Here is a 13,799-nt window from a genome sequence, read left to right as displayed (position 1 = left end):
AGAAGTACGGTATTTGCCAGCATTTGCCTGTGGAGAGGAAGCCAAGGAAAAGCAAAAGCCTTCTCTGGATTTAAACCCATTCCCTGTGTTTGTTGCCTTTCCTCCCCGGCCAGGAGATCCTGATCCCAGGCAGCTCTGAGAGCCTAACCCTTGATGTGGAAGAGGGTTCGAAAGCCTTGCTCGCTGACGTCATCGAGCACATCTGAGTTGCATCTTGTTGTCCCTCAGGAATAAGCCACTACTCCAGTGCTGAGCATTGCGGCCCCCCATAACTAATTAGAGGTGGTTTAATATTGTCATTCGCAAGACAGCTGCTTTCATTTGCTTACAATGGTGAGGCAGGAGGTCTTGGGGAAGGAGGGCTCCAGATGCCCCTCTAGCTACTTGGAAATGGGGTGAGAGCAGATCTAGCTTGCCCCCTGTCCCCCAGGGTCTGGATCCTCCCCTGAAACCACTCATTAGTTTGAACTACTGAGAACCCACATTTTGGGTGTTTAATGGGGTGTGCTGAGGTTTATTACCCCACAACATGTGATCACAAGCAGGCTGGGTGGCTGTGGCAGCCGGGACAGTCACCACATTAGGCTGGTTTGAGACCGAGCCACATGGCACACCTCCTAGCCTGATCTGCAAGTGTGAACACAGGCAGGTGAGTACATCTTGGGAAGGAATATGTCTGGAACAAATATAATAATCAGAAGGCTAGTAAGGACCAAAATTAGAAGACAGTCTGTACCAGGCAGCTATGCTTAAGAAACGTTTATCGTAACTTCCTGGCTTCTAGTAGAATAAGTCTATGTTGCTGACAAAACTAAGGCCCCTCCACATCACCAGCCCGCAGCTCTGCCATACAGCTTTCCATGGAAGAAGAGCAAACTGACACATAGCATATGAGGTTCCTGGCTTCCCCTGGCTCACTAAAACCTTGTTGTAAATGTTAATTAACAAAGACCTTTTAAGAGTTCTCAGATGAGGAATATGCTAAATGTAGAAAATGAGTGGCTTCCATGCTGAACTTTGTGTTCTTGCCATGAGTGGAAAAACACAGGCGGAGTCCATGTGCATGCAGGATCTGTGGTCTTTCCTGGGTCACCCACGCCATTCCCTATGATGTTTACACGAGAGAAGTCTGCAGAGACTGGAGGACATCCTGAGTGGGTCAAGTCCCAAGTGGATGTGTACTGATATGGGTTCCGCCATAAAAATGACCACGGGAAACTGGCAAAGCCTTTGCCCATATGGGTCGAGCTTGAAACTGGCAAAGTCACACCTTCCTCTGGTCCAAGTATGACTTTAATTTTGGTTTTGGTTTGGACTTACTTTATAGACCAGGCTGGCCTCGAACACACAGTGATCCGCCTGCCTCTGCCTCCTGCCAAGTATGAACGTTTACAGATCAGACTATATTATTGATCAGTGTGCGCAAGAACTAGCACATGCAACTTCCTCTTCTCGGGCATTTGCAGCCTGAGACGGCCGGCCTACAGAGACCTCCTACTAGTATTAGCCAACCCGTACCCCTGTTCTTCACATATATGCAGAGGTTCTGGGTTACAGTACAGTGTGCACCCCACCTGAGCCCAGCTGTTCTACGTATGTGTCTGTCCTTTCTTCATTCCTTGCTGTCTCTCACCAGGGTCTGGACACAAGCTGGGCAGGTCAAGATCATTGGCTGCTATTCATATAGCTTGTTTGTCATGTCTTTGCTTTGGAAGTTTCCAGCACTGCACTTTATCGCACTCAGCATTGAAGCCTCCTTGTCACTCTCTAAGAGGAGAAAGGGTTAAGGCTGTGTGAAGTCATACGCTGTGTGGTGAAACTGTAACTCAGTGAGCTTCGCCAAATTCCTAGCAGTACTGCCCACCCATCTTCCACATGCTTGCTGACCTGGGGAGGACATGCTGTAGTGCTGTGTGTGTCAATTGTCCCTCGTGTCCCTGGTTGGCACTTGAGATGTCTGGCCAATGAGGAAATGGGCCACTGTTCCCCAAGTCAATACATCATCAGCATTGGGAAGAGTGACAAACTGGCAAAAAGGGGGCCCTGAAGGAGACTCAAGATGTCGACTTGCTGAAGACCCACGATGCACAGATCACCAGAGTTGGGAGCCATGGTATGTATGTCACTGTCTCCTTCAGTTGCTGCATGTGTCACGGAAATGGGGACTCGTGGTGAAGAAGTGGGTTGCAGTGATGCCCCCCAGGGCAGGGAACAGGAGCCCAAGGAGATCTGTGCTTCTCTCTCTAGCATAGCCTTTCTGGTTGGAAGATCCAGCCCGCACTTGGGCGTCTCGCCATGTACTTGTGCTTGACTCCGCTCTGCAGTGTACGGAGAGTTTGTTCCGACCTGTAGCAGGAGAGACCCTCCCGTGCCCAGGTCATGTACAGCCCTCTTCTCTGGGAGGTCCCGACCCAAGCTTCTCCATGTGGGATGATAGTCATGCCGCCTCTGAAGCCCAGGCCGGAGGATAGATGGGCGACCACAGGAGACCTCGGGCTCAATGGCAGGTGCCTGCACAGTATACTCTAGCCCTGGCTTTATCTCTAGTACCACGAGGAAAGACAGCCTCTCCCAGCTCTCAGAGCGAAGAGACGAGAGAGCAGGCATAAGAGGCATCACTGACACTTCCGTAGACAGCTCAGTGGAGTCTAGATATGCCTAAAAGTGGCCTTTCCCCCACAAGACTCAGCTGATGGGCAGCCAACATCCTGCACACAGGATCCTGAAGATGCCAGGTTGAGGGAGCACAGAAGAGACACGGCAGAGGAGGGGCCCGCTGCTTTTCGCTGCCAGCGAGCAAACCCTGCTGAGGCTCTAGCTACACTGACAGGTTCCAGGTCTGGACTCTCTTCTGGAAGTGCCTAAAATGTATTGTCTCAGAGGACACGGGGAAGTTGAGGGCGACAGCTGCTCTGTGTACCTCTGTAGGTGGTGTCCCTGTGTCCAGCTAGGAGCCAGGCATTATTCTGCCAACAGATTTCCATGTTTAATTTACCACCGAACACTTGAAGATCCACACGTTGCAATTTTAAATCTAGATACAGCAAGGAACTTTTGGTTTTGCTCTATGCAGCCTGATGTTTCGGGGTTGGGCCCACGTGTCTTGCTGTTGTGCTGTGTGCAAGCATTTCCTCCTCAGGACTAGACACCACTCCATGCAGATCTCATTTCTGTTCTTTAAAGATGCCTTTTTATAGCTAATCTTCTGTTTTAATATCTTGCTCGCTAAATGTGTTGAGATAATTAGGTGATAGACCTAGACAATTACACTGTGGGCAGAGAGCAGACAGCTTCTCATATTTATATAAATACACATGGTTTAAATAAAACACCAACTGCCTGCATTCAGGGCCCATATAAAGCAGACAGCTTGGGAAGCTGTGGGGTTGCACTGGCTGCTTGGGCTCAGTTTTGTGGTTCGTGTGTTTGTTTGCTCTTTCATAGGACTGATCAGGCAATTCAGCCGACAGCTGAGAAAAATGGAGTCCTGGACAGACTTTGCCATTTGGAAGTCAGGTACAACCTATGTGTAGGCTGATGGACAATGGTGTATGTGTGTGAATAGGGCAGAGCTGGTTTTCTTTCCCAGGACTATGGAGCTGGGCTGCTCGCTGCATTTACTGGTGTCAGGCAACCTGGGACAGGGTAAGTGCTGGGCCGCTGCCCAGAGTGTCGGTGTTCACTACACACAAAGGAGACGCTGGCTAGAAGACACCCCCAGGTGTCGTTCATAGTGAGCCCGCTCTGGTACGCTGCCCGAGGAGGCAGTGTTGCATGCTTACGCCTCATAGATAGGGGACATTTATAAAAATCAAGTAACTGCCTGAAGACCTTGCCAAGGTGGAGTCGATGGCAGAAATAGCCCTAGCCTTGTAGATGGCCCCTTCACTGTGGGTCACTTAGGTTGGCAATGACTTTACTGTTCTCTGGCCACAGGTTCTTTATGTTTGTGCTGTCTGTGGCATCTGTCATATGCCCTGGGACAAGTGATCTCCCCACCTCCTGTCAGCCTTTGCTCTTGTGGGCTCAGCTTCTTACCCCACAGGGCTCCAGCCTGGAGACCCTGTCATTGTCTGCCTCATCTCTGCCCTCTGAAGTACAGCCTGAGTTGAAAGTCCCGTCGTGCTGGGTGGAAGCTTCTGTCAGTAAGAGCCGCATCCCTCTACAACATCAAGGGCTCTGCGGGCTGCTCTCCCAGGAAACACAGGGGTACTTGCTGCTCCAGTTCACAGTGTGGAGTTGTCTGCAGCCTAGGCGCCAAGACTACCACTACCAGTTCTGCCCTGAACACACCACATATACTAACACACACACACACACACATACACACAAACACTATACATATACACAAGCACATACAAATACAATGTGCTACATACATACAGTACATGTCCACACAGAGAAATACACACATATACACATATACATAAAAATACATGCAGATATGCCACATGTACATGGACATACAGACATCACATACACACAACCATGCATAATACAAATATATGCACATAAACACACATATGCACAAACACACACATATACACACATGCACATACAAATACACATGCATGCAAACATACACATATAGGCAAATACACAGAAACACCTATACATACAAACACACATACACGTAGACAAACATACACAAACACACAAATGTGCATGCACATGCACCATATAATGCACACACAGAGATATGCAAACATTGCATACACAGCGTCTTCCTTTGTCAGGGCAGGGTCATGACGCATACAGAGTCCCTACGTCAGTGTCACTTCATCTTAACTGAAGTAATGACACTTGCAACAATTCTACATCCAAACTGTCACATTCTGAGAAACCAGGAAGACTTGGGGGACAGTGTTTAGCTGTTCACACCAGCCTAGGTGCTGCCTGTGAGCCTTGGGGGGAAGTGTTCAGCTATTCATAGCAGCCTAGGTGCTGCCTGTGAGCCTTGCGGGGGTGGGGGTGGGGGTAGGAAGCATTCAGGTGTTCACACCAGCCTAGGTGCCACCTGCGAGCCTTGGGGGGAACAGTGTTCAGCTGTTCACACCAGCCTGGGTGCCGCCTGTGAGCCATGAGGGTGGGGACAGCATTCAGCTGTTCACACCAGCAAGCTGCTGCCTGTGAGGGGCATTCCCTGCTCTGAGCAGAGCTCCCACAGGGCTGTCTTCTGAGAACACAGGACTTCTTGTTTATTTCATTACATGTTGATTCCCTGTGTGTGGCTTATTTACTTTTTATGTGTTTGTTTCCCCAGTACATCATTAAGTTGCCAAGGCCAGGATCCACGGCCTTTCAGCCTTATCCTGGCATCAAATGGTCAATAAATATTTGTAGCCTTACTTTAACAGCCGGTTTTGCTAAGGGGGGGGGGGCTTCTTCTTGTGCTTTTTCTTGGACACACCAGCTTTGTCCTGTGCAAAAGGTTTACAAGGTCGAGTTACAAATCACAGCTGTTCTCTTCCTTGTGAGAAGAGGTGATGGGACGGTCCACAGCGGGACAGTATGTCCACAGTGATGTGCCACTCAAGATAGACACAGCCACCTGGAAGCGGAAACTCTGGTAGCTCCTCCTGCCTCCCAGAAAAGGTGGGCCACGCTCCTGCCCTGTGCCCTGTGCCCTGGCTTCCTGTGGCCAGCAGTCTTCAGGGGTGTTTTCATGAATGCCAGGAAGAAATGCCTCCTAAGGTCTCAAGTCTGAAGGAACCTGTGGTTTTTTTTTTTTTTTTTGGTCTGGGGACCTCTCCAAGCTTGGCCGCAACTGTTTCTTCCTCTGAGTCATCTTTGGGCCGGGTGCTCTGAGAGATGTAAGAAATGCTGGGCTGGCCCTGAGTGGACATGGATTCCTCCCACTCCAGACAATGACTCCGTGGGGGGGGGGGTCCTCCCTGTGATCAAACTCCTGGTTGTCTCTGACCAGCTTCAGGGTCTGAAGTGACGGCTGCCACCAAACATCTGGAGGACTAGATTTGTGCTTGATTATAACAGGAAATTTTCAAAAGAAAAAAAAAAAAAAAAAAAAAAAAAGCCAGTCAGCATTCTGGAGAAGCAGACAACTGTCAGGGCCCTGCTATGGACACACTTGTCCTTTAAGCTCACCTTGAAGCCCTGACCTGAAATAGCTCAGAATGGGACTGTTCTGTAGTCCCATTTAGACTAGACTGCATGAGGCAGTCTATAGGTGACTAAGGCAAGATAAGACCATATGGATGGGCCCTAATCTGGTCTGAAGGCTATCTAAATATGAACAGAACTCTGCACATGAAGGCAGACCTATGCCCAGGGCAGAGTGGGAAAGTGGTGTGACAGTAAAGGTCTCCCTCAGGCAGAGTGGCCCAGGGCGGAGTCTCCCTCTAGTGTCAGAAGGAAAGAGCTGGAATTCCCCAGGTCAGGGCCTCCAGGGCTGGGGACCAGCATACCTACTGTGTAAGCCACACTTGTTACTCTGGCCACAGTGGTTTTACAATCCCCATAGCTCACATGGTGTCACCTCGTGGTTCCTGCTGACCTGAATAACTACAGAGTTCCTTCTTAGACCATAGAGGGTCAATCCAGAAGCCCACAAAGTCTTCAGAAGGCTCTGCCCAGTAGGGACTATTGGGACCCTCTTGTCCAGCCCAGGCTCAAGGCTACGGACCTCCTCCTGAATAGACACTGGAACTGACGCCTGACAGCTGTCCTAACGAGACAGATGTCTTCCAGGAGCATGAGCACTGGTGGCTGTGTGTGAGCCACAGGCTGCTGATTGGCCAAGCAGCGGCTGAAGAATGGGGGTGTCTCCTGGCAGCCTTCTCTCTCCCTCTTTGGATTAGGGATGGCATGGGTGATGTCTTGGTCCCCAGGAGCTGGCCACAGTAGGACTCAGTGGATGATCCACCCATGAGATTCATGTGAGCCACTGTGACTTGGCAGAAGCTGCTCCATTGTTTCTGGCAGAGATTAGTCGGATGTGCCTCCATTTCTTGCTGACCTCTGGGCACCAGGATAGCATGCTCCCACGATGAAGCCCCCTCCTGACAAGGGGTACAGTCAGTGCCCGTGCCTTGGTTGAACCCACAGTCCCTGTGAGGTGCTCTAGCCTGTGTGGGCACTTGGCTTATGGGTACCTATTCTGGGTCATATGTTCCCAGAGTAACAGTTGTCTGCTTCTGTGACAAAATACCCAAGGGAAAATCAACCAAAGGAAGAAATGTTTGTTTCAGTTCGCAATGCAAAGGTGTTAGTCATGGTCATATGACTCCATCGACTCTGGGCTGAGATGATGATGACTGTCAGCGCTGCTCAAATCGTGGCACCAGGAGAGGGAGGTGCCAAGGAAAACCATCCCTAAGACACTCCCCCACCAATCCATTTCTACCAGGCAAGTCCTCCTTCCTAGAGGTCTCACTGCCTTCCACAGTATCTCCAGTTGCAAGAACAAGGCTTCAGGAATGACGTTTTGGAGACATGTAAGATCCAAACTGTGGCATGCCCAGACCTCTAATATCCAACACGTGGCAGCATAGGATGTGCCCAAATCCAGGAGTCGCAGCCATGACCCATGACTGGTAGGTGATTCCAGCTGTCTGCGTGCATACGGCACACGGTAGCCAGGGAGGGGAGAGAAGCCATGCTCTGCTTTGAGGCCAGCCTACGAGAGCATTTTTCGCTCCTCCCTCCTGGCATTGATTTCAGGCCTTGGTTCTTGGAAAGACAGGGGCTGGCACCCTTGGGTAGTCCTGGAATGCCATGCCAGGGTGCTGTCTGCCTGGCTCACTCTCTGCACTGTGGGTGAACAGGGCCTGGCCTCTGAGCCGTCACCTGAGTCTGGATCCATGTGGGCAGCTGTTCTTAACTCTCCCATTAGTTGAGTTCACACCACAGTGACATCCTGAGGAGTCTGGGGACTCTTCCCCCCAGAGCTCAGGGACATTCATCTTCAAGTGTGAATGTCAGAGGTGAGATCAACCCATCTTGGGAAAGTTAGTATTCAAAGTGTTCTGAGTCGGTGAGATGGGACTGGCCAGCAGGCAGAGGCCTGGGCTCCTGTGGAAGGCATCAGGCACTGGGAAGATCTTCCATCTTTGCAGTGTTTATGTTTTCCTGGCAGATGAGAGCGATTTGTGCAGCTCCACTCACATCTGCCAGCGGCCTCCGTGTGCAAGACCGGCCCAGGCTCTGGGTTGTATTGTCTGTGAGTCAGAACCCTTGAACTGGACAGCTGGGGCCGCAACCCTGGTCCTGCTGTCATCAGTGCCAGCGTGGCTACCATCACTATGTGGCCCCCACAAGCCTCAGGAACCTTTGGTGAGGAGCAGATGATGGGGTGTGGTGAGGAGGGCAGTTAACATAACAAAGGCCCCCAGTGTGGAGTCCCTCTGCGGCCCCCCCCCCTCCCGTGAGTTTGGGACTGACAGATGCTCTTAGCTCTGGCTCTCTCCAACACCCGCCTCTGACAGCCCTTGACAGTGTTCTCAGCCTCGGAGCAAGGCCCTTCTCTGTCTGCATGAATGCACTTGCAGCAGATGCTAGAAAACAGGAGTCAAACGCACTCTTTTTGTTACTGCTTTTCCTTTTATGTGAGCGCCATGTGTGGCGTAAGGCATATAACTGCAGGGAGAGTGTTAATTGTGGCGCAGTCTGATGACAAGTTGAAGCTCAAACTCCACCCAGGGCCTGCCATTTCTTTGTCTTAGGAAATTAAGAACTAGGAAGCAGGAAATGACACAGCATCCACACATGTGAGCACACACCTGTGCACACAGCACACACTTATGTAGACAGACGTGCAAACGCATGCATAAACATGTACACGGTGTACAAGTGCTGTGCGCAAACACTCACCTGCATATTCACACGCACACCTACATGTGCACACATATTTCCACACACGTGTACATGGGCAGATATATAGACACAGTGCTTGTGACGTGATTGCTACACGACACACATCAGTCTTTACTGTGACAGTGGCAAGGTCTTTTAGGATGTGGATTTGATAGAAACGGACACTGAGACAGAAGCTTGGGCCTTCCCAGGGGCCAAGCATGAAGGGGCAGAGGTGGGATCAGCACCCTGCTTGTTCCTCAGATCTTCCTTTAGGAGTGCCTGCGTCTAGAGACAGGCAGCTGCCATTGTCTGTGCTGCCCAGGAACACCTGTGTGTCCTTCCTGGGGGTCGATAAATAAGCTGTGACTTGGATTCAAATAGGAAACATGACTCCAGAGGTAAAGAGGGCACAAATCAACACGAATAAATCTCAACAGCAAAAATCAGACCGGAAGAAGTAGGGAGCTCGCTAGCATCTGTGGGGATGGACCACGGCTCCTGAGCAGTCCAGCCTCCACACACAGGAGCATCTGTGGGATGGACCACGGCTCCTGAGCAGTCCAGCCTCCACACACAGGAGCATCTGTGGGGATGGACCATGGCTCCTGAGCAGTCCAGCCTCCACACAGGAGCACCTGTGGGGATGGACCACGGCTCTTGAGCAGTCCAGCCTCCACACACAGGAGCATCTGTGGGGATGGACCACGGCTCCTGAGCAGTCCAGCCTCCACACAGGAGCATCTGTGGGAATGGACCACGGCTCCTGAGCAGTCCAGCCTCCACACACAGGAGCATCTGTGGGGATGGACCATGGCTCCTGAGCAGTCCAGCCTCCACACACAGGCTGAGTAGAGCTTAGAGACGGCTTCACTTTAGGCTCAAATCAAGGTGTTGGAGTTGTGTTGATCTGTGGCAGACCCTGAGAAGCCGGAGAGAACACAGCATTGCCGTCTACCGAGCTGTTCGTTACACAGCAAGCAGCCGCGAGCCCATCAGAAAGTTACAGACATGGGTCCAATGACTGTGCGTTATCTAAGAAAGGTCAGGCGAGTGCCTCGTATCCTGTGCTTACAAAGGCCAGAGGCCTGTGTGGTACCCTGGGAAACACTGTCCAGGTGGCCAAAGCATGTAGGCATGCTTTCTTGGTTCAGGTACGGCGGCCTGGGTGTCTCCATGTAGCAAGGCCTTCCTTCCTTGGAGGTCAGAGAGCATTCTGATACTGTATCTGAGACTCACTTAAGTCTAAGGGGAGTAGCTCAATAGACAGCAGCCACGAGGCTGTCCCCCTTGGCAGCCACAGGCCACGGAGCCGGCCATACGGTAGGCTGGCCCTTCACCTGACAACTTTTAACATCATGTGTAAAGCTATGACAGCCGGCCTTTGCAGGGTGGTTTTGGGAGGCTCTGGAGTATGGGTCAGCACGTGTGGCCTTCGAATTAAGTGTGGATGAAACGACCATTTCTGAGCTGCTGTGTTCCCATGGGTTGTAGCTTCCCTGGTTTAACTTAGGGAAGCTATCCCTTTTAAGGACTGTCTCAACTTTTAAAGAGAAGAGAAATAAGGGGCATGAAGGAAGACCTCGTTTCTAGCTGCCTGAGAGAACGCTTCCTAGGGCCCAAGATGAAAGGAAGAAAGAATGAGCCAACATATTTATCCATCCTTCCACCTGCCCACCAGTGACATGTCCAGCCACCCGTGCGCAGACTCCATCACCCCTCCATCCGCCCGCCTACCGGCTGCTCATCAATTGACCTGCCAATCCAACTGCCCTCCTCTCACCCATCTCTTCATCCATAAAACTGTGTATCCATCCACGTAGCCACTTAACCACACATGGATCCAGTCATCTCTGTGCCATCCACGCAACAGAGACCGATTGAGAATACACTAGGGAGTACACGCTGGGCTGGCTGCCACAGACAGACATGGGGCTCCCGTATTTGTGACCATCCAACCTGAAGGGCTTAGAGGATCAGAACCCATCTTTTTTCCCCTGTCCCCGAGGCCACTGGGAGTCACATGATTGTGCTACCAGAGTATTGACAACTAAGCCACGGGTTACCAAGCTTCCTCCGTGACTATTTCCCTCAGTACGCGGATTGGATCCATCAGATGAGGATCCATCAAAGCTTGAGGTGAGCCCCCAACACTCCCCAGACACTTGCTTCATGCATGCCCTGTGCACTGAAGTTTCACTTCCCACAGCTTAAGCTATCTGCAATCAACCACAGCACACAAATATTGAATAAAGTCACAGAAATGAAGTCATCGGTATTAAATTGTGCAGTGTTCTGAGCAGTGTGATGGAATCCCACACTCCCTACTTGAGATGTGGCTGAGCGATACATGGATACATGCTCAGGCTGTATACGCTACCTGCTGATCAGTTACCTAGCAACCGTCCCTGTTATCTGATCAACTGCTTCTGTGCCCAAGGCCTGCATTGAAGTCACCCTCGCTGCACTTAGCCAGGATCACATAATGCGGGGGTCACAATGCTGCTGCCGTAGATGGGACAAAGAGATGTGGATACTTCCCCTAAGTGACATGGGTGGAGAAAGTTTTCAATTTAAGAAAAAAAGATTGTGTGCGCTCAAAAAGATCGAGGTTTGTAAGATCTTTGGCAGGAGAGAATCTTCTGTGCATAAAATTGTGAAGAAACAAACAAAACAAACAAACATATTGCAAATGAAAAAGAGTTCTAGCTCCCATGTGTGCTATGTATGTGCTTGGTTCCAATGGAGAAGACGGGCTGGTGTTGGTGTGCATCCTGGAGACCCTGAGTCCTGAAGCATATACATACTCCTCTGGGCAGGGCAGGGGTCACTATTATTTGCTAGATTTTAAAACATGTTTAAGAAACTAAAACTTTAAATTTCCCTTTGATTCCAGGTGGTTTAATTTAATTTAATTAATTAATTTATTTATTTTTTTGAGACAAAGTTTTGAAACAAACTGCCTAGATTGGCCTTGAACTTACTCTGTAACCACTGAGAACTCATCTTGGCAATGCTGGGATTATAAGACTGAGTGAGCCTTCCAGTTTATATGGTGACAAATTTCAAACCCAAGGTTTGGATTTTTTTTTTTTCAACAGCACTAGGCAAACACTACTTAACCTCTTCACTCCACCCCCTCCCCACAAAGATAGTTTAAAGCTTTCCCCACAGACGTGTGTGACTCAGTGCTTGCTAGGCCTCCCGGCATGGCTCGTAATGCCCAGGGTGTATTCAGAGAGCTTGGAAATCTAGAAAAACAGAGGGCAGTGGCTCTGGGTTTGCAGACTGAAAACTCTGCCTTGACCTTTGACCTTTTCCACAAAGTAGATCCCCTGTGGCCTCTTAGTTCAATGAGAATTATGCTGTTGACATCCAATAGAAAAGCATGACACAAATGGGGGGCGGGGGGCTCTTCTCAGAGGAGGACATAGAGAGAAAAGACAAGGCTACTCAGGTTTCCTTCCAGGATCTGCCAACAACTGCACCCTATCCTAGGAGAGAGACCTATGAAGCTTCTTGCTGTGGCATCAGCCCTATGCTAAATTCATCAGTGCTGCAGAACACGTGTGGCTTTTCATGACCCCAGGTCAGGGGTCAGAGACACTACAAAGCCCCGTTTGTTTCCAGTGATGATGGTTAGGGGTCCAAATGACGTGTGAGTTATACTACAGAGCCGAGGCTTCCTGGGAACAACACTGGGGTGCATTTCTTCTTGGGGGAAAGTTGCTTAGGGTGTGATCCAGTGAGTTACCATGGACATGGTGCCCCCTTCTGGTCAGCAGCTTGACCACCACCTTGACACCACCATTGGAGACACTGAATTTTAAGTGTCCAAAAAGGGTGGGTGTGGCCTGCACCGAGCTCTTGGGGAGTCTTGGGGCAACCTGGGGCAAGAGGAAAAGCAAGTAGGCCTTAAGTGAGAACTAAGGGTACCACTGACAATTTCTTCTCATGGGCACCTATGTTTACAGTGGGAAATGGGAAATGCACAAAGACCACTTTGATGACCTTGTGCAAGGTCATACATCTTCATTCTAAGGCGGTGTGGATGGAGAATTTCCATTCCAGCTCCAGTATTAGAAAATAAGTCAGTGCTAACTCCTTTTCACCCAGGATCTTAATTCCAGAAAAGCAGGTGACTCGGGACCCAGATATTCGCAGAGCCTTCCAATTTGTCTGTTTTTCCATCTCTTCTTCACATCTTTTCCCCCCTACAGTATCCTTTAAGTCTTGCTAAATTCCTGGCAACTCACAGAGGATTAAGTCACCCTAATTTCAGGATCCTATCAAGCTCAGAAGAGACGTGTAAGTGTGACCCCTGGTGGCTGCAGAGGAGGCAGCAGCGCAGGCGCAGGCACCACCCAGAGGCTGAGCCTGCAGGGATGCGCCCAAAGGGGAGAACTGACCTTTTTCTGACAGCCAGCCAGGACCGGGCCTGCAGTGCACTTCAATATATTCTGGTTGCTCTGCTCTCTGCAAAATAACCTGCTAGCATTGTTTTGGACCAGGCTCAGGATGGAAAATCTCCCTGAAAAAATCCCTGCAAGTCCACTTTCATCCATGCTGGTCCTTCCTTCCTGCCTGCCTGCACAAAAGACTGGGTTGGGAGCCTCAGAAAGTCCTTTCTGCTCCCCCCTCCCTACATGAGAAAATGCCTGTTATTCATGAGGCATCTTTTGTGTGGACTTGGGTGAAGCCCGTGGCTGAAAACAAATGCAGGCTTTTGGTGCAGTCCAGTTCTCAATATCTAGAGGACAAATACACATTGGATATGCCAGGGCAGAGTTATCCCCAGAGATAGGCATGATGTGGCTATGGCTAAATGCGGGGCTGTTTGTGCCTGTAGCAAACCAGCCCTCTCATGGGCAAATGTGGGTGGCTATCAATACCATATTTGGCCCTGGTTGTTGAAAAGCTCTCCTTATAGGCAAAGGTCACAAAGAGAGATTTTCTAGAGGGGTTTACAGTGCCTGGCAGGTATGTTC

The 13,799-nt window shown here is 50.2% G+C and overlaps 1 protein-coding gene across 1 annotated transcript in view; it reads right to left on the bottom strand.

The window, feature by feature from the left end:
• LOC127195768 (receptor-type tyrosine-protein phosphatase N2-like) overlaps window positions 1-13,799 on the bottom strand; it is a 199,122-nt gene that overhangs the window by 12,886 nt on the left and 172,437 nt on the right. Inside the window, exon 9 of the mRNA XM_051153367.1 lies at window positions 12,566-12,698. Within this exon, the coding sequence (XP_051009324.1) occupies window positions 12,566-12,698 (133 nt within the window). The remainder of the gene's footprint in view (window positions 1-12,565; window positions 12,699-13,799) is intronic.

Source organism: Acomys russatus, chromosome 1 (assembly GCF_903995435.1).
Source record: "Acomys russatus chromosome 1, mAcoRus1.1, whole genome shotgun sequence".
In the NCBI taxonomy this organism is placed as follows: Eukaryota; Metazoa; Chordata; class Mammalia; order Rodentia; family Muridae; genus Acomys; species Acomys russatus.
This window is presented reverse-complemented; position numbering and strand designations above follow the sequence as displayed.